Genomic DNA, 20,887 nt, shown 5'->3' on the forward strand with positions numbered 1-20,887 from the left:
GCGCTCGTTCGTCTCCTCTGCACGCTCGAGGCACTCTTACGACGCGCCTCCAGAATACCATTCACCGATTTTCGTGCGCAGAACATCAAATAAATGTTTTGTTCACTCTTTCCAGGCGCAAGACTATCGTTATTCGATGGCATTTGCAATGTACCGTGCAGTTCCGGGGCCAATTTTTTTTTTTTGCAATCTGTTGTATATGCTTTGCAACGTCATATCCGAGACGGAAATACATCAGCGTAGCCGTGATAGACTTCGGCATAAAACACTTTTGTGTTAAAATAAAACAAAAAATAATGATCTTTTGCCAGGATTTATTTCGGAACCAGTGCTTGGTCCGAACGCCAGCACCAAACGGCCAGACATCCCGTACGTCATATTAAATAACACAAATATATGCAGCGGTCAGAGAACAACCATCACAACTGTTCAGGAAACAAAAATATGACCGATACAAAGTTAACACTGTGTTACATATTCAGTATTCGCAACCATTTTAAATATGTGCAACGAGATACTGTACAAAACGCCTGACATGCGACATTACACAAGCAATTGCAGCAGCCTATCACGTCCTAGGTATGCAAAGGCGGGCTTTACAAAAGCCTGAGATTAGAGCTTCTACTTCGGCAAATCAGTTCAGCGCTGGCACAAGCACGCACAAAATCTCTTGATTCACATCAAGCAGATGCAATAGATCTGTTCAAGCTGAACCTTCACGCTAGGTTGTTAGTGATAAATGCTATAACTGAAACTGTGATATCTTGTCCTATCAGACATCCCGTTTCGTATGATAGTGGATATAGGTACTGATTATTGTCTTTAGCTACGGGCCGGAGTCCTCTGGTTAGACTGTCACATCACACAAAATATTCAGAAATCTATGCTGCACCGGTACCTCTACAGTCCACCGCTCTACCAACTGAGCTATCGACCCAGCCCCGTTCTGGGCGCGGCCAGAGGCTTCCGCGGGTCCCCAATAGGGGTTCCCGCGAAAGCTCCTCAGGATCACATAAAGTTCATTGTCTGTCTGTCTAGGCTGCACCGGTCACATGACGGAACTGCGTATAGTTCCGCGCAAGCAAAGCGTTGTACATGCATCGATCCAAACAGCGTAAAAGATTCACGTCGTAGAAAATAACATACGCAGGAATATTGTCTCGATTTAAGTAAATGCATGGTCTCCACCCCAGAGTTGCCAACGTAAGTTACGGCCTGTCGCCGTCTCGTCACAGCCTTTACAAAACGGTAGAGTTGTCTTTTCACGAGTCGCAGTTTTCAACGGCACATTCTCACATCGCCGAGAGCATCCCGTGAATGTGTTTCACACGGACAGAAATGAAACGCTATGACTCGGCTCGGTCATGCACATCGTCTCCAACAAGAATCACTTATTGCTAGTCAGCCTTCTAAGTGGTGGTGCGCTCCACGTAGTCGTCCAAAGGAGTTTCAGCCAGGCAGTAACAGTACTTACGTAGGACGGCGTGACGGATGCAGCGAGACTGATTACCGTACTTATTGATGCGACTGATGTCGCCGAATACGTCAAACCGCTCGTCTCCGTTTATGAGCATCAGACCTTCAAGTATGGCCGCACTAGGAAGGACCTCCACGGTGACTCTGAGGCGTCGCGTGCCGTCAGAGGTCTCCTTGACGTTGTTCACGACGAACAGCTCCCGGGCGTCGTGGACGCGACGCAAGCTTAGCCTGGCACACCTCATACTGCTCACAAAAGGTTTGTCATGTTGGTGGGAGTTCAAGAGGTTGTTGACCTTTTCGACGAGTGCCGCGGCTGCCTTCAAGACGACGGGGTTGTTCAGCTCGACTGGAACCTCCGAGCCACAAGAGCAATACTCGGAAGGGACGCCCGCTCCCTCGCAAGTCCTGTCTCGCGAAATTTCACTAAACAGGCTTACGCCATAACGCGAATTGTCTACTCTAGATGTCGCTGAAGCTCCACTGGCGAGTGTCGCAATGTCTCTGAGGGTGGCGTACGTGTCAAAGGGCGTCGTCAGTCGACCTGCGTTCGACTCGAGGTTGGACGCGACCTGGGAAGCATTCAGGCATGCCAGCGTCATCGTGGACTCGGAGGCGACGCAGGGACCTCGCGAACAGAGCCAATTCGTTCCGCCTGGTATCGCGAGGGCGAAGAAGGGCAACCGTTCTTCTATTCGGCCCACAAAGGTCGATCGAATCGAATCAAAGCGATGCCCGTGGTCGGAGAGGAAGAACAGGAACGTGTTCTCCAGATGGCCGTTGGAGCGTAGATAGTCGAGGAACTCGACGAAGTCGTCGTCGGCGGCTCCAACTTGCTGCGAGAAGTCATGACTGATCTCGACTAGGTAGGAGAAGGCAAAGAAAGGCTTGTCGCTAGCGTCGGTGGCGTTCCGGCCATCGAAGTACCGCCTGAGGTAGTCCAGCTGCAACATGTGTTTCGGCGTGCTTCCCAAGCAGAGTGCCGAGCTTGACATGAGCAGGAAGGACTCGTACACGGCGAGCCAGAAGGGTCGCAGGTAGTAATCCGTCGGGGGTTTCGTGAATCCGCGGGCGAGGTAGTTGAACAAGGCGTAGGCCGGGAAGTCTTCAGCGAAGAGGGTCTCGTAACCGGCTTCCTTAAAGTCCTGCCACACAATGTGGACGTCATCGTATAGCCGGTCCTTCTCTCCGGCTGTTACGACGTCTTCGGCTTGCCGGCCCGTCAGAAGCGCCAGCAGGTTCGGGAAGGTGTTATCCCCGACCTTGTTCATGCCCCTGAAGACGACGGCGTTCAGCTGAGAGACCAGATAGTCGTAGGTCTTGGGAAGGAACCTCATCATTGACAGTCTCGAGACAGAGTCCAAGCCGAAGATCAGAACGTTTGGCGGCGCCTGCTTTGGCACTCCCCGGCTCAGAAGTGGTCTACCACTTGCACGTCTTGTACCTCCGGACCTTGAGCTCCGCCTAGGTCTTCGAGCTTGCCGATTGGACACCGTCACTTGGGTGCTTACGGGAGAGCCGCGTCGCACTGCCACCGCGTGAATGTTGCTGTAGATTGGCCACTTGAGCAGATTGCTGCAACTGACGGTGATGACGTCGTAAATGAGGGGTATTCTGTCTTCGGTGAAAGGAACCGCGTCGCTGTACGTTATCTTGTTGTCGGTGACCCGCTGGACGTACTTGTAGCTGCAGTGAAGGGTCGAGAGCGAGTAGCCAGACGACGTGTTGAACCGAAGGTTGCCTGACGAATCGATGAACGTCAGCCAGGGTTGCCGAACCTTATGAGAAAGCAGAACAAAACAGAAACAGCAAACAAGTAAGATCACACAGTCGCAACTTCCGCGATTTTTCAATGGTTACACTGCACTGAATCATGTTGCTGGTCCGACTCTTTACCATGGCGGCATCGTTTTAAATGTACAAAAAATTGAGAAAGCCTCGTTTACCGCACATTATTTTTTGCGTGCATGTAATACAATAATATTCGGCATACATGTTTACAGGATTCGTGTACAGATCGGAAGCATTTGCCAAATAGTATTGAAAAATTGTTGCAGGCCTCGCGTAATAGCCGAATGGTCAACTTTAACACCAATCGAGTCCCCTACAATGGCGATTTTTATGACCTTTTATAGAGCTTTGGGGCGTTAAATACAATCTATTAATCAGCCAGTCAATCAACATGTAATCTTATAAGCGTTCCGCCTGGAGCACTATTTGCACCTGGTAACAATATTGAAATCGCAATCTGCTAGAACACGTACATAACCCCACAGCCCACTGAAGCAGGTGGAATCATTTTAGTCGCATGATAGTGGCATGTGTTTTTGAGGGGGGGGGGGAAGCTCCTTTTGGTCTAGGGCTCTAGCTCTCACCCCTTCAGCGTACACAGTAGAGTTTCTCTTGTCATACAATAGATGGTGCTGTTCCACAGAGATGCATACAAACTGCAACGTTATACCAGGTGGTGCTATACGCATTCTGTATCGTCACCACCATTTCTCGTCTAGTTTACTAGATGGCACTGTCCCTAGATGTGGGCAATATGGAGGTTAGGTGAATGAACACTGGATGACGTTGGAGGAGCCGCTGCTCTAAGGTCCCTAGATGAAACAAGTTTCCAAGGTAGCGATTCCCTCCCTTTTCCTCCTTGCTTATTTGCCTGAAGCGCCCCCTAGAAGGTTTAAAACTTTCATCCAAAAGCGAATGTTTGGGTTCTGTTGCTACGGTGAATAGATGTAAATGAAACAAAATGGAACGAAATAAGACGTAGAATAAACAGTTACCTTTATGAACATAAACGGCACAACACAAGAGCAAGCGGGATGTGCGTTACTCAACCGACAACGTTGTGCAGTTCTATACTTTACACCACTAGCCATGGCGTCTCACGTAGTACATTTTAGTTCCACGGCCACGGTATTTCGTCCAGTTCTAACTAGTCCACTTCTCCGATTGTGTTTTGTTCGTGTTGTGACACTGTGAACGTGCTTCTTGCTGGATCCTGTAAGTGGCCACAGGGCGTGACGTTGTGACGATTGATTACAACCGGCTTGTGCACACGCAAGAAAATAAACTACGACCAGACTGGTACGAACACTCGTCCAGCAGCACTGCGATGACGTTTTTTTTTAAATGTGCCCATTTGGACAATGGTGATGCCAAGTGATTCTGATGCGGTGCTGGGAACTTCCTGAAAAGTGAGAGTTATACTGGTGAGGTGTCTCGGAGCAGCGCGTTCCGGCTCAAGCGGGAACTGGTCAAGAGTGAAATGTTTCTGAAGGTGCGTTGATTACAACCTACTGCTGCTCTGTATACGTGCATACCCACATGTATTTGTACCAACTGGCATGCACTAGACACGCATTAGACGCGCGCCTGGCGTTTCAATATAAACCGACAAGTGAACTCGCTTCGCAGATCTGCGTCGACATACGTTGACGGAGTTGCACGAAAGCATTCACGTGAAATGGTTCATAGTTGCACTTCATGGTGCGCTTCATCTCGGAAAGCACAGAGCACGAGGTAAGTTGAAGAGAGCGAAACCATTTTCTGTTGTTTACGGCAACGCAGCATTGCTGAAAAACGCAGATGTTGCATTGAACGAGCATGGCGAAACAATCTTGGTTGACTTAGCGCACACCGAAACGCTCCTCCTCTTCAGTTTATGTTCTGGCTACACGTAATAATCTGATGGATAGTTGAAAGGCACGGACGGAACGTGATCGGGAAGACTTTTAGGTGTTAAAGGCGAATCCGCATGAAAAATAACAAGGCGCGAAACATTCCAGATGTTACCATCACTTAAGCGAAACGAAGTGGGGCTAACCTGGCCCAAGACTTTGTAAGGACCCCTATACTTGGGGTGCTTGCCTGGCTCACGAACCTTGACTAGATCGCCAGTGCGAACTTTGGACTGCTTTGCACCTCGATGGGTGTCGACATACTTTTTCATTGCTTGTTGATGAGAAAAAACTCTGGTACGGATTTGATCAGGAGAAGACACTGCTATGTTACGAGGCAAAGAGACTATGTCGAGAGCAACTCGCGGTTGCCTACCGTGGAGAAGTTGAGCAGGAGACACTCCCGTGGTGCCTTGTGGTGTGAACCTGTACGAAGCTAAACATTCGGTCAAGACTTGCTTGAGGGGACGGTGCTCTAATTGGGCGATCTGGATATGTTCCTTCAGAACGCGATTGAAGCGCTCGATTTGCCCATTTGATTGGGGATAGAAAACTGATGACCTCAAGTGCTGAATTCCTCGTTGTGAAAAAAAGCGTCGAAATGTTGGGACTGAAACTATGGACCATTGTCCGTAACTATGGCATCAGGAAAACCTCCCCGGCTGAAGATTGAAGACAGTAATTCAATGATGACCTCAGAAGTAACCGTATGTGTGAAACAAAGCTCTGGCCATTTGGAATGGTATGTGTGAAACAAAGCTCTGGCCATTTGGAATGGTAGTCAATGAGAGAAACAATGAGCCGGGCATTTTGCGGAACATTATGCAAAGGACCGATGATGTTCATGCCGAGTTTCTGCCAAGGCCGATCAGGCCACTGGACTGGCTGCAACGGAGAAAATGCAGGTTTGGCAGACGTGTCAGCTGCCTGACATATATGGCAGTTGTAAACTGCATGCTCGACCTGCTTGTCTAAGGCTGGCCACCAGTACCTGTCTCGGAGATTCTGTTTGGTGCGGACAATGCCTGGATGGGCCTCATGGGCAAGCTGTATTAGCTTGTTACGGAAAGAAGCAGGGGGAATCACGCGTTCATCGCGGAAAAGCAAGTCCTCGACACAAGACAATTCCTGTCGGACTGCGAAGTAAGGCAAGAATTCAGAAGCAAGAGCACATTTGGAAGGCCATCCTTCACGTAAATATTTCAGAACTTGAGACAAAGTGGAATCTGCAGCTGTAGCTGCCTGAAGCTCAGCTTTAGTAATGCAGGAAGTAACTAATGAAACAACTTCCTCATCCCGCTCTTCAGTAACCGGTATCTGAAGCGGAAGGCGCGACAGTGCATCAGCAACCACGTTATTAGAACCTTTACAATATTTAACACTGAAATTATAATACATGAGTTTGGCACACCAACGGGAAATGCGAATGGGGCGGCGGCCTTCGGATCCTGCAGAAAGAAGAGCAACTAGTGCTTGGTGATCTGTACGTAATGTGAAGTGCCGGCCCCACAAGTAAACATGCCATTTCTCACAAGGAAAAAGACACGCGAGAGCTTCACGCTCTCCTACTGAATATCTGCGTTCAGCAGGGGTCAATGTACGAGATGCAAAAGCGATAGTGATCAGCTGATCACCTCTGAGTTGTTGAAACACTGCTCCCAGTCCAACATCGGACGCATCCGTCGTGATGACGATGGGAAGCTTCTCATTGAAAATAATAACAGCTGGCTTAGAGGCCAGTATTGACTTAACTCGAATGAAGCTCTGCTCAGCTTCAGCTGACCAGTTAAAAGGCTGTGCTTGACGAAGTAGAGTACGCAGTGGTTCAACAACATCAGCATAGTGAGGAACAAACTTGGCATAATAACCAACAAGACCTAAAAAAGATTGCAAAGTTTTGGCATCAGTAGGCCGTGGGGCATTGACAATGGCCTGAACTTTAGATTCAACAGGTTTCAACCCGCGGGAACTGACATTATGTCCTAGAAATTGTAACTAATTAACAGAAAAAATGCACTTGTCATTAAGTTTTCATAGCACATTCACTGATGCGGTTGAGAACAGTATGCAAGTTAGCATCCTGCTCTTCACGAGTACGTCCCCACACCAAAATGTCATCCAAGTAACAAAGGGCGCCATTACAACCCTTAAAAATATTTGACATCATTTTCTGAAACACTGCAGGGGCAGATGCAAGCCCGAGACACACGCGGCGAAACCGAAATAAGCCTTCGTGCGATACAAATGTGGTTTAAGTCTCTACTGCACTCAGAAAGTTCAACTTGGTGATAAGCGGACGCGAGGTCCAGCTTGGAGAAACATACCGCTCCGGAGAGCTGATGAAGCAGTTCTTCAATGTGAGGAAGTGGAACCCGTCTACGACGATCGCCTTGTTCGGTTCTCGTAAGTCGAGGCATAGTCGAAGGGATCCATCTTTTTTCTTGACGACGACCAGTGGAGAAAACCAGTCGGAAGCAGAGACAGGCTCGATGATTCCGCTGGCTTGAAGGCGAGACAGTTCCCCAGAGACTTGGTCACGGAGAAGAAGAGGAATGTGGCGCAGCTTGGCACGCACAGGGCACACACTTGGTCGACGCATCACTTTATGCACAAAACCACGCACAGAACCCAGTTCACGGGTGAGCAGGTGGTGGAATTCAGAAGGTGCGTTGGCCGGAAGATCATCTTGGACGTCGACTTGAGCACACGTCATAGACGCACCGACGATGTTGATGGACAAAGCCCTGATGGCATCACGTCCCAAAAGCGAGCTACCATTGGCAGTTACATAAAAAAGTAATGGAAGCAGTGCGACTGCGATAGGAGACCTGAGCTGTAAAATGACCTAATATATCAATCGTTTCCTTGGAATATGTCTGTAGAACGACGTGTGAAGGCAAAAGCCGAATGTTGGAAAAATGACTATGGAAGTCAGCGGCACTGATTAAAGAGACTGAGGCACCAGTGTCCACGAGAAGTGAGAAGGGCACATGGCCCACTGAAGCTACGATGCTGGGCTCGGACGTAGTGTGGAGGCCATCCACATTTAAAACAGTGACCGTATTAGTCTGTGCAGTGCTCGAAGGAGCGGACGAAGAAACTGGTTAAGGAAGATTTGGTGGACAGGAATTGCATACGGACTGAAAATGTCCGATTTTTCCGCACGCAAGACAAGTGCGGTTTCTCGCGGGACACTGCACGAAATTGGCTAAATGCCGACCCGATCCGCAACGAAAGCAATGCGCGGTTGCGCTTGGAGAAGAAAATTGCGAACGCGAGTTAGGAGCTCGGTGTTGTTCCTGAAAACCAAAATTTGGCGGAATGGGGTCGCCATATTTCCGGCTTCCTCGCCCCCGCGACGCAGAGAGGCCGCCATGTTGGCCGCCACGGAAGGACTGTGCAGACGAAGATCATAGCCTCCTCTATAACTTTGTGCCCGAGCGGTCGGTCCCTCAGCGCCGTCCCCCGAGCTATTATGGGATGCGAGCGCTCCTGGCGGAGCGCCGAGGCGCAAAACGAGAGAATGGATGGCAGCTATGGAGAAAAAACCGGCTTTGAGTAACTACCGAAAGGGCAAAAATGAAATAAGGAGGGAGGCATTTTACGATAATTCAAGGGGAAGCGCTTTACTGTTTGAAGCGAGATCGGGTTGCCTTAGAACGCGTAGTTATAAAGCAAGATTCAGTAAAGAAGAAGAACAATGCACATGCTGCGGGAAAGATAAGGAAACGGCGGAGCATGTTCTGATTGAATGTGGAGATATCCACCCAGGTGTACTCCTGTATCCGTCAACTGAGCTCGTAATGGTTCTAAATTCTCTAAAGAATTACGCGGAAGTTTTCCTCGCAAGAGCGAGAAAGATGAATCAGCCACTGAAGGCTGCCGTTGACAACGCCGCGCAAATACTACAGAAACGTGACAAACTCAAGTGCTCGACCCCGGGACATCATAAAAAACTTTTGGAGGTTGTGCTCGTGAAGTTTCTCCGCCCACTTTTTCTGAACTTCGCATAAACGCAAGCGTGCATAGGCCGCGTCGTCTGCTGTTATTATGGGATCGGTGCGGCATCTGGCGGCGAGCGCCAAAACTATAAGGGACGGATGGCGCGTATGTATTTAGCGCTAATGCGCGGGCACAAAAAAATATAGGAGGCTATGCGAAGATGAAGGGCCGCCATGTTGACGCGTCCCGTGAAACCAAGAGCCGCCGCCTTGGCCCCCCACAGCAGAAAGTTGCTGCACTGAATGCGGAGCGAATTGCTCCAACTGGGAGCGAATAAGCTCGTCCTCTCGCGCAGTCGAGAGGGCTTCGGATAATGAAATCGAGGTGCCTTTTTGAAGCATGCGGCAGCGGACGTTTTGCGAGGCTACCCCGGTGAAAAGCTGATGGCGGATCATATCGTCCTCGAGCGCGCCGAAGCCGCACGACGCGGCGAGCGTTCGAAGAGAAGTAATGAACTCGGCGACTGGCTCACCAGGCAATTGTCGCTTTTCTTGGAATTTTACCCGTGCGAGATAATCGCACGAGACATCTAAAAAATGCTCATCGAAAAGAGCAACATCATTCTTGAAGGCATCGCCCGACGCTGGCATCGGTGACGCGTTGGTGGCGTCCAAAGTATAGAAGAGCTTTAACCCGGCAGGGCCCAACGCGTTGAGCAGCAGGGCCTTGTGACGCTCGGGCTTGCTGGCGTCCTCCCCGGCCGCGTCTGCGTAGGCCTGAAACACCAATTTCCAGTCCGCCCACGGAAGTGGCGGGTCTCCGGGCGAATGAAGAAATAGGGGAGGTGGAATAGGAGACGCCATTTCAAGCAAGAAGAATGGAGAGGTGCAGACGAGAAGAAAATGACGCCAGTACACTGTTTGAAGAAGACGACAGAGGCGGCGTAGCTGAATGAAGAAGAAATGAAGCGACGCAGCACGCAGCTGCCACCTTGCTGGGAACAAAGAGCGTCTAGGGTTAGCAGGGTAGGTCCGTTAGAAGCAAGAAAAAGACGAACATGGAGAACGAAATGGTTCTTACACGTCCTCGTCGCCATTGCTGTGTTGGGGGCTGGCTGGTCCCGACGAAGCAGAAGAAGCAGACTGTGTTGATGGGATAGCTGGTCCCGACGAAGCAGAAGAAGACGGCCGACGGAGACATACGCGGCCGGCGGGGACGCCGACCAGCCCGAACTCGCGGATTGGCGCGAAGCGCCGAATGAAAGAACAACAAACGCACTCCACGGTTACCCAACACATACTAATTTTATTTTACACTCGCCTTGAAACCCTGGATTAAGGTCCCTAGATGAAACAAGTTTCCAAGGTAGCGACACCCTCCCTTTTCCTCCTCGCTTATTTGCCTGAAGCGCCCCCTAGAAGGTTTAAAACTTTCATCCAAAAGCGAATGTTTGGGTTCTGTTGCTACGGTGAATAGATGTAAATGAAACAAAATGGAACGAAATAAGACGTAGAATAAACAGTTACCTTTATGAACATAAACGGCACAACACAAGAGCAAGCGGGATGGGCGTTACTCAACCGGCAACGTTGTGCAGTTCTATACTTTACACCACTAGCCATGGCGTCTCGCGTAGTACATTTTAGTTCCACGGCCGCGGTATTTCGTCCAGTTCTAACTAGTCCACTTCTCCGATTGTGTTTTGTTCGTGCTGTGACACAGTGAACGTGCTTCTTGCTGGATCCTGTAAGTGGTCACAGGGCGTGACGTTGTGACGATTGATTACAGCCGGCTTGTGCACCCGCAAAAAAAAACTACGACCAGACTGATACGAACACTCGTCCAGCAGCACTGCGATGACGTTTTTTTTAAATGTGCCCATTTGGACAATCGTGATGTCAAGTGATTCTGATGCGGTGCTGGGAACTTCCTGAAAAGTGAGAGTTCTACTGGTGAGGTGTCTCGAAGCAGCGCGTTTCGGCTCAAGCGGGAACTGGTCAAGAGTGAAATGTTTCTGAAGGTGCGTTGATTACAACCTACAGCTGCTCTGTATACGTGCATACCCACATGTATTTGTACCAACTGGCATGCACTAGACACGCATTAGACGCGCGCCTGGCGTTTCAATAAAACCCAACAAGTGAACTCGCTTCGCAGATCCGCGTCGACATACGTTGACGGAGTTGCACGAAAGCATTCGCGTGAAATGGTTCATAGTTGCACTTCATGGTGTGCTTCATCTCGGAAAGCACGAGGTAAGTTGAAGAGAGCGAAACCATTTTCTGTTGTTTACGGCAACGCAGCATTGCTGAAAAACGCAGATGTTGCATTGAACGAGCATGGCGAAACAATCTTGGTCGACTTAGCGCACACCGAAACGCTCCTCCTCTTCAGTTTTGTACTGGCTACGATTTTGTCTTTGGTCACGGCGAGAATCCGGCTGGAGCCATATGCGCATGCGTACTCGTTTTGAACCTTTTGCATAATAATAAATAACACCACCAGCCATTTGCAAGATCACGTGCAAGTAATGCACCAATTACAGACGCGGATGGCAGAGAGAAAGAGGAGTAATCGAGAGAGTGAGGAGGACGGCTCGAGAACAATGAGTGACGCTACTTTGTTTCATCTAGGGACCTTACCCTGGATGCCCGAGCGGCGCCCCCTGGCATCATCACATGTCATTCCGAAACCTAAACCCTGAACACAACACTATTCAACAATTGACCACATTCATACTATCAATCAGGTAATAGAGAAATGCTCAGAGTATAACCAACCACTATACATAACCTTCATAGATTACGAGAAGGCGTTTGATTCAGTAGAAATATCAGCCGTCATGCAGACACTGCGGAATCAGGGCGTAGATGAAGTATATATAAACATTCTGGAAGAAATCTACAGGGGGTCAACTGCTACCATAGTGCTTCATAAAGAAAGCAACAGAATACCAATCAATAAGGGTGTAAGGCAGGAAGACACAATCTCCCCAATGCTATTTACCGCTTGTTCACAGGAGGTTTTCACAAGCCTAGAATGGGAACAGTTAGGGATAAAAGTTAATGGAGAATACCTTAGTAACCTGCGTTTCGCCGATGACATTGCATTGCTCAGTAATTCAGGGGACGAATTGCAACTCATGATTACGAAGTTAGACAAGGAGAGCAGAAAGGTGGGTCTTAAAATTAATCTGCAGAAAACGAAAGTAATGTACAGCAACCTCGGAAAGGAGCAGCGCTTCGAGATAGGTAATAGTACACTTGAAGTTGTAAAAGACTATGTCTATTTAGGGCAGGTAATAACCGCAGAGCCGAACCACGAGATTGAAGTAACTAGAAGAATAAGAATCAGGTGGAGCACATTCGGCAAGCACTCTCAAATTATGACAGGTAGATTGCCACTATCCCTCAAGAGGAAAGTATATAACAGCTGTACCTTGCCGGTACTTAGCTACGGAGCAGAAACCTGGAGACTTACAAAGAGGGTTCAGTTTAAGTTGAGGACGACGCAGCGAGCAATGGAAAGAAAAATGGTAGGTGTAACCTTAAGAGACAAGAAGAGAGCAGAGTGAATTAGGGGACAAACGGTGGTTAAGGATATCATAGTTGAAATAAAGAAGAGGAAATGGACATCGGCCGGGCATGTAGCGCGTAGACAGGATAACCGCTGGTCATTAAGGGTAACTAACTGGATTCCCAGAGAAGGAAAGCGGGCTAGGGGGAGACAGAAGGTTAGGTGGGCAGATGAGATTAAGAAGTTTGCGGGTATAAATTGGCAGCAGCAAGCACAGGACCGGGTTAACTGGCGGAACATGGGAGAGGCACTTGTCCTGCAGTGGACGTAGTCAGGCTGATGATTATGATGGTGATGATGATGATGATGAAATGCCTCCGTGTACTACCGAGGCCCCGCTATTGCATGATCATGGCGAGAAACCGTAGGTAAACGAGTGACACCTCTCAACTCGTACGTGTGTGGCAGTGGAATTGCAGGGGGTATCGTAGGAAACGCGGAGCTCTAATGCAATTCATTGCGACGCAGCAGATTACTCCCGATGTCATAGCGTTACAAGAAGTACAATGTACCCCTACGCTTTCGGGTTACACCTCATACACTGACGTAACGAACAATACACCACATCGCACAGCTACATTAGTTTCTAAGCATGTCACTGTCATAGAACACACCCTTCAAAGCACCTCCATCTCACACGTACTTCTCGGATTAGTCCCATGCTCTCGTTCGAGTAGCAGCCTGTACGTGCTTAACGTTAACAGTGCACCTAACGCCAGGAACGATGAATTCGGTCATCTATCTGCACAAATATGCAAGTTGAGTAAACACATAGTTATTGTAGGAGATTTCAATGCCCCCCATCCGGCTTGGGGCTACGCAACGGAAACGCCTAAAGGCCGACGACTCGCACAGGTTGTCGCGATTCATCGCATGACCCTGCTGACAGAACCTGATCAACCCACTCGCCTAGGTAATAGTGTGAGCAGGGACACATGCCCCGACCTCACGATAGTCAAGGGCGTTAGTCACCATTGCTGGTGCAACCTCATGGTGAATCTAGGCAGTGATCACCATATACTAACTACAGAGCTCCAAGTAGCAGCCACGCGTGCCCCAGAGCGCATCATAAAACTGTAGCGCCATCATCACCATCATCATTTCTTCATCACCGCGCCGCGCCTCTCGCGCAGCTGATGCTAGCTCGAGCTGCGCGAGGTGGAGACGAGCTGACACGCCTGGCGTGGCGGACGCTGGTAGCCGACGTGGATCCGCTTCAGGCCTGGAATAAAGTGGCGAGATCGGCACGGCCCCATCGGCCGCCTTCGACGTCATCTCACGTCTCTTCTTCTCTCGTCCCTACATTTGGTGACCCGGAGAACGCGCCCTTCGCCGAACGGCCCGCTGCCATGTTCCCGCAACTCTGCCCGCCAGTGCCGCCGTTCCAATCGACCTACCCCAAGGTATGGTTTATGCAGCTCGACGCCGTTCTTGCGGTGAATGGCATCATGGACCAGCTGCTGATGCACGCCATTCTTCATGACGCCCTTCCAGTAGAGTTGCGTCATCTCTCTGGCACTTCAACCTCCAGCCAGCAGCCTTACGATGACCTCTGCTCGGCGGTGCTTGCAAGATATGGCCTCACCTACCACCCGCTGCCGTTCACCCACGACTGACAGGTTTCGTCTGCGTCGCAGCGTGCGGTACCCTTCGGCCCGAAAGTCTTCACTGACCGGGACCTAACTTCCCCGACTACGTCTCCTACAACATCTCGTCCGACCACTATCAACGCGAGTCCCGCGTACGAATGCCCATCCGACGAGGTTCAGAACATTCGTGCTGCACGCGACCAGTCAGCCACGAAATCCGACGAGCTTCTTCAATACGTTCCTGTAGCCAACTACCGGGTCGCCACGAGGTGCATTTTTTCGAAGTCCTCGGCCGATTGTCCCTCGGGCACTCTCGCCACCCGCATGTCTTCTCCGGCCTACACAGACCACGATTTCTCAGACATGTCAGACTCCACGACGGCTTCATCGCCACATACCCCGGAGTCTGCCAAGACTACGGATATCCTCACGCTCACTATTCGCCCCTTGGTCGCGGAGACTTCAGCGTCGACGATGTCCGAAGGCGCCTCCCCACCCACCTCGACGCTCTCTGCATCCTGCCAGCAGCGACCATCTTCAGCCCCGCAGTCTCCCACAGCTGAAGTTAAAGTCATGAGCCGTCAACCACAGCCAAACTTCCGAGAGGCGGCGACTATGACTGACGCAGCTGAGGACGACGTACCTGGCGCGCCTATGGCACTGCAGACTACATATGCCACACATGCTGTAGAGGTTGTCATCGATCATGCAGACCTGCACACCAACCCTCATGCGCGGAGAACCGATGGTCTTTCAGGTGTGCCACCCAATCCTCCATCAAAGCTCACGTCTTCTGAGCTTCACATCTATCCCCCAGAGCATTTGGCGCCGGATGCAGTCCGCCACACAGGCTCGTTGGTAACAACAGCGACGACGTGCGGTCCAACTGCATATCTGCCGCCCTTGAGAGTATGCCAACGAAATCATCACGTTCGGCATAATACAGAGAGGCCCTTTTTCAAGCCTCTTCCTAAACAGTCATGTGTTGCAGCCTTGGCCTTCAAGACGGCGCAAACACCTACGAGGTTTTCCCGACGCAAGGGCCAACCACTTGCCGTACACATGACTAGCCGCAATGCACGGCGTTTCCGCATCCGTCGACTCGGCCACACGCCCCGGCATACCGGTCGCAGTGCTACGCGGAGGCCGGTGTTTCATCGACAGAGACGTCCGCACCAGCACGACCACGACGCTGCTCCTCGTCGACAGCATGCTCGGCACCCTGTGCGCTGTCCGAGACCCCGCTGTGGCTGTGAAACATCAGTGCTCGGTCATCATGGGAGCGTTCCGATACTTCACACTATTTCGCCCACATTGCCGGCGCGAGCTCTTCAGCGCCTGTCCACAGTTCCAGCTGTGGGCACGTTTGTCAGCCGCGTCTACTCGAAACGGCGGGTGCGCATTCGAATGGTCCCGCCGCGTAATTGTGGGATGGACGTGTCTATGAACACAGCGACCCGGCACTTCCTTCTTCGTCCCTTGCGCTTCTCCCAGAGTCGCCCACCGGAGACACACTGCCTACTGATGGCCCATAAACGTTGACAACCTGGACTGGCCAAAGGAACACTTTATGGATTGCCGTTCATGTATATAGCATTTGTCACTCTCTTTCTTTTTCACATGCCTTCAAATCGCGCAACGCGCTAGGGGGGGAGCCCTGTAGCGCCATCATCACCATCATCATTTCTTCATCACCGCGCCGCGCCTCTCGCGCAGCTGATGCTAGCTCGAGCTGCGCGAGGTGGAGACGAGCTGACACGCTTGGCGTGGCGGACGCTGGTAGCCGACGTGGCTCCGCTTCAGGCCTGGAATAAAGTGGCGAGATCGGCACGGCCCCATCGGCCGCCTTTGACGTCATCTCACGTCTCTTCTTCTCTCGTCCCTACAAAACTAACGAATTGGGATGCATTTAGGCGTAATCGCACAACTACCCATCAGGACTCTCCTTCCCTAGAGGCTTGGATATTACAACTTCACTCCGATTTTCAAAGAGCTACCAAACTCATCGCTGCGACAACAGAAACGCCGGATGTGGACCGGCATCTGCTACATCTCTGGGATGCCCCAGAGGCTTGACATGGCGGTGGCGGCGACAGAAACATAACCGCAAACTTCGTCTTCGAATCTCCAAACTAGCTACTGAAGCACATGACTATGCGAACATCCTCACTAGCAACAATTGGCATAACTTCTGTGATCGACTGAACAGTTCACTAAGTACACCTCGAACGTGGCGTATACTCTGTGCTCTTTTAAATCCCACGCAGACAAAATCACACACTGCTAACGCAATCCGCACCACTCCCCACAAGTCAGGGCTCGACGATAACACTCTGCTGCACACCTTAAAGCAACACTATGTATCCACGGGCCCCCGTCCCACCTACCGTGATTATCCACACGTACACGATACGCCTCTAGATGAGGACATTACAGAGGCAGAGGTTGGGGCAGCTTTGCAAAGCATTAAGCGCAACACAGCACCCGGTACAGACGGGATTACGCACACACTTCTGCGTAATTTAGATGACCAGTCCATCGAATATTTAACCGCTTTTTACAACGAACATTGGAAAAACGGCACGCTACCACAGGAGTGGCGACACGCAGAAATCATACTTATTCTAAAGCCTGGCAAGCCGCCATCCCACCAGAATCTTCGCCCTATATCCTTAACTTCATGTGTAGCTAAACTCTTTGAACCCGTTGTCCTCTCTCTACTACAACCATTTCTCGAAGACAATCACTTTTTTCCTGATACACTATTCGGCTACCGTCCTGGTATCTCTACACAGGACGTATTATTACAGCTTAAGGAGGACGTGTTGGATAGCCCCACTTCAAACCAGGTCCGAGCTATTCTGGCCCTTGATCTGAAGGGTGCTTTTGACAACGTCTCTCACGACCTTATTCTTGACAACCTCGCTTCATCTCAGTGTGGCTCACGTATCTGCAATTACGTCAGGTCCTTTCTTTCTGACCGCACGGCCACTATTGGGATTGGAGACCTCCGTTCGGACGTCATTCGTCTCGCAGGCAGAGGAACACCACAGGGCTCGGTTCTCTCGCCCACTTTGTTCAACGTGGCTATGGTTAAACTCCCTTCCCTATTACAACAGGTTCCCAACATCCAGCATGCCATCCATGCAGATGACATTACAATTTGGCCGACCAAAGGATCAGACGGAACCATTCAGGACGCCCTACAGGAAGCTGTGTCTGTGGTACAAGACTATGCTGCTGCCGGCAGCCTTACGTGCTCAGTGGATAAGTCGGAGTTGTTATTGGTATACAAGCGGCGCCGCAAAAACGCTGATTCTCCTGACATTTCGCTGTTTCTTGATGGCCATCCTGTCCCTCTGGTACCACGAATTCGCATTTTAGGCCTCTATCTTCAGTCCGACGGCAAGGCCTCGCACACTACACACCTCCTGGCTCAGCAGATAACTCAAATTACACACATGATTCAACGCATCACCAATCACAGGAGAGGCCTCTGTGAGGAGGATGTCCTCCGCTCAGTACAAGCACTCATAGTTAGTCGGCTCACCTATCATCTTCCCTTTCACAATCTCACGCTAGCTCAAATAAAAAAGATGGACATCCTCCTACGGACAGCTGTGAAGGCGGCTATCGGCTTGCCTCCACACGCATCTACACAACGCCTCCTTCAATTAGGAGTCCACAACACCATAACCGAACTCATCGAGGCCCAGCCCAACAGTCAGCTCCAATGGCTCAGGCAGACCCGTCAGGGCTGCGCCATCCTGACTCGTCTTGGCTACCCGACTGCTCAAAAACCCGCACAAGTACCGCGACATAAACTTGCTTCTACTGTCCGTGCACTCATCAAAGTGCCTCCGATTCCACGCAATATGAATCCCTTCCGCCACGCCGGTCGTCGACGTGCCCGAGTTCAGGTTATGACACGCGTCTTTGGCGATGATACCTCAGACTTACAAGTACTTTACACTGATGCTGCACGCTACCCAGAGAAGTCAGCCATGTGTTTAGCCGTGACAGATGACACAGACACCCTTGTGGCGTCTGCCACACTTCGCACTACAGACAGTGGTCTGGCAGAGGAGAGAGCTCTCGCTTTGGCAATTGTTCCCGCTACGACACTGTTACATGACTCCCCTGTCACTATTGTAACAGATTCACAAGCTGCTTGCCGTGCTTTCGCTTAAGGACTTGTGGCTGCACATACACACAATATCCTCTCTTCTGTCTCGCCGTCCGCATTACGTCCTGTGCGTATCGTCTGGACTCCTGGACACGCCTCTCTCCATGGTAATGAACGCGTTCATGCGGTTGCCCGAGAGCTGACCGGCCGGGCTCCATTGAAGAGCTGTCCAATCCAGACGATGCATCGACATAACCACTAAACTACAACGCTACGCTGGAGTATTATCGACAGAGCCGTTATACGTACCCTCCCCCTCATCCTCCACTTAACAGAGCAGATGCTGTCGCTTGGCGACAACTACAGACCAATTCATTTCCTTGCCTTTATATGCTAAATCGCTTTCATCCGACTATCTACCCCTCCTACTGCCCCTTCTGTGGATCCGTACCGACGGTGTACCCGTCCACTTGGGAATGCTCTGCCCCACAGGGCGTGCCTCCCATTCCCAATCCCACCCCTTCCTATTGGGAGTCTGCACTGCTCAGCTTACGCTGGCAGGAACAGCAGCAGCTGGTCCAGTGGGCTCGCAGGGTCGCGCAAGGCAATGGAGCCCTGGACTGAGGGCCCCACCCAAAGAAGGCTCAGTGTGCATTTGTTATTAATAAATGTTTATTCTCTCTCTCTCTTTCACCACAATGAGGAGATACACCTCAGAAATATGACAGACGTACTGGATGGCGCGTTTCTACGGGTGGTTTCTACGGGTCGGTCTTAAACTATCAAAAATTTTAAAAAAATGGCAGATCCCGCGTACAGTGAGAATCGATGAAATGGGAAGCACGAATAAGGAAGGTTGATATGTCACTTTAAAATAACCAACACGTTTCGAGGTGGAGGTAAATGATGCCGTGCATGACTTCCGTGTCATGATTATCATGTTTGGATGAGTCGTTTACCTTCGTCATCTATTCACGTCACGCGATACCAAATGTAGTATATGTGGAGCTGGCGAAACGGCTGCGAGCCCGCTATGAGCGTGGTACGTTGTCATGTTCTTACATGACACGCCTGTCAGAATTATCACGTTTGCACCAGTCATATATTTCGTCACCCATTGACGCCACGTAAAACCAAATTTGGTATATGTGGAGTTAGCAAAACGGCCGCGAGCGCATCATGAAGAGCCCAACATACTCCAATGTAGCGTTGACGCGTGCGCAAGCTGGGCACAGCGACGCTACGTTGGCAAAACGCGAGCACTCCATAGTCAGACGCCAGACGCGACCAGCGTCCATAGGCTGAGCCCGATGGCAACCGGCACAAAATGCGACATGCTGCATTTCACGCCGATACGTTACCCAGACAGTACTGCGTTTGCCTCTTTTCATGACGGAGGGACGCCGGACGCGCTGAAACGCGCATGCGTCAAAGCAACGCTGCGCGACGCGCGCCTGCGAGTACACGTACGGCAGGACCGGCGCCTGGCGTGGCAACGCCGGCGGGACGCGACGAAACGAACGCCGGCGTGCACGCGCACCGTGTCACGTCGAAATATATTGGCGACTTGACTGTGGCATGTAGTCATGTTGTCACATGACATGCATTTCGTGATTATGTTTGCACCCGTCACATACCTTCGTCATCCATTGACGTCACGTAATACCGAATTTGGCATATGTGAAGCTAGCGAAACGGCCGCGAGTGCATCATGAGTGTGGCATGTAGTCATGTTGTTACATGACACGCATGTCATGATTATCATGTTAGGGTCTGTTGCTTGTGTTCGCCATGCAATCATGTCATACCATACCCGTTTTGCAACGTGTCATGTGAACGAGAGCACCGCAAGAGCAGCAAGACCATGAAATGCAAATCATGACATTCCTGACATACATATCACGATTTTTATGTTATGACTAGTCAATTATGATCGTCATACAGTCATGTTATGCCATAACAAGTTTGGCATCGATACCATTATCCAAACGGCCAGGAGAGCTAAAAGTCGTAGGCGGATAGATAGATAGATAGATAGATAGATAGATAGATAGATAGATAGATAGATAGATAGATAGATAGATAGATAGATAGATAGATAGATAGATAGATAGATAGATAGATAGATACGCTCAACGCCACCGAAGTTTGCCAAGAAATCCTTCGCATTAAAAAAATGTTGTCACCCATTCGTTTTGAAGACACTGAATATATAGAGTGCGTAACTCAGTGGAGACCTAAACGAAAATTGCCGAGAATTCGCCATGCTGCCATTCTTAATATTAAGTCACCACGGGCCGCTCAAATTCGCCAGATTGGCGAAAATTAGCCACCAGTGGCAATCCTGTTTGAGAGGCTGCCGCCAAGCGAGCGCGGCGCCGGGCGGATCCCGAAAGGGTGCGCGCCAAGCACGCCGCTGCGAAACGGCCTCCGAGATGCGAGAGCGGGAAGCGGTGACGAAGCGTGCGCGGCGCTGGGTGGACCCGGATGCAGCT

The 20,887-nt window shown here is 50.5% G+C and overlaps 1 protein-coding gene across 1 annotated transcript in view; it reads right to left on the bottom strand.

Annotated features, from left to right (window-relative positions):
- Positions 1–296: 296 nt before the first annotated feature.
- The window catches only part of LOC142767200 (uncharacterized), a 67,757-nt gene continuing 47,166 nt past the window's right edge, over positions 297–20,887 (bottom strand). Inside the window, exon 3 of the mRNA XM_075868429.1 lies at positions 297–3,254. Within this exon, the coding sequence (XP_075724544.1) occupies positions 1,410–3,254 (1,845 nt within the window). The 3' untranslated portion in view covers positions 297–1,409. The remainder of the gene's footprint in view (positions 3,255–20,887) is intronic.

The sequence above is a fragment of the Rhipicephalus microplus genome, chromosome 7 (genome assembly GCF_043290135.1).
Source record: "Rhipicephalus microplus isolate Deutch F79 chromosome 7, USDA_Rmic, whole genome shotgun sequence".
NCBI lineage: Eukaryota > Metazoa > Arthropoda > Arachnida > Ixodida > Ixodidae > Rhipicephalus > Rhipicephalus microplus.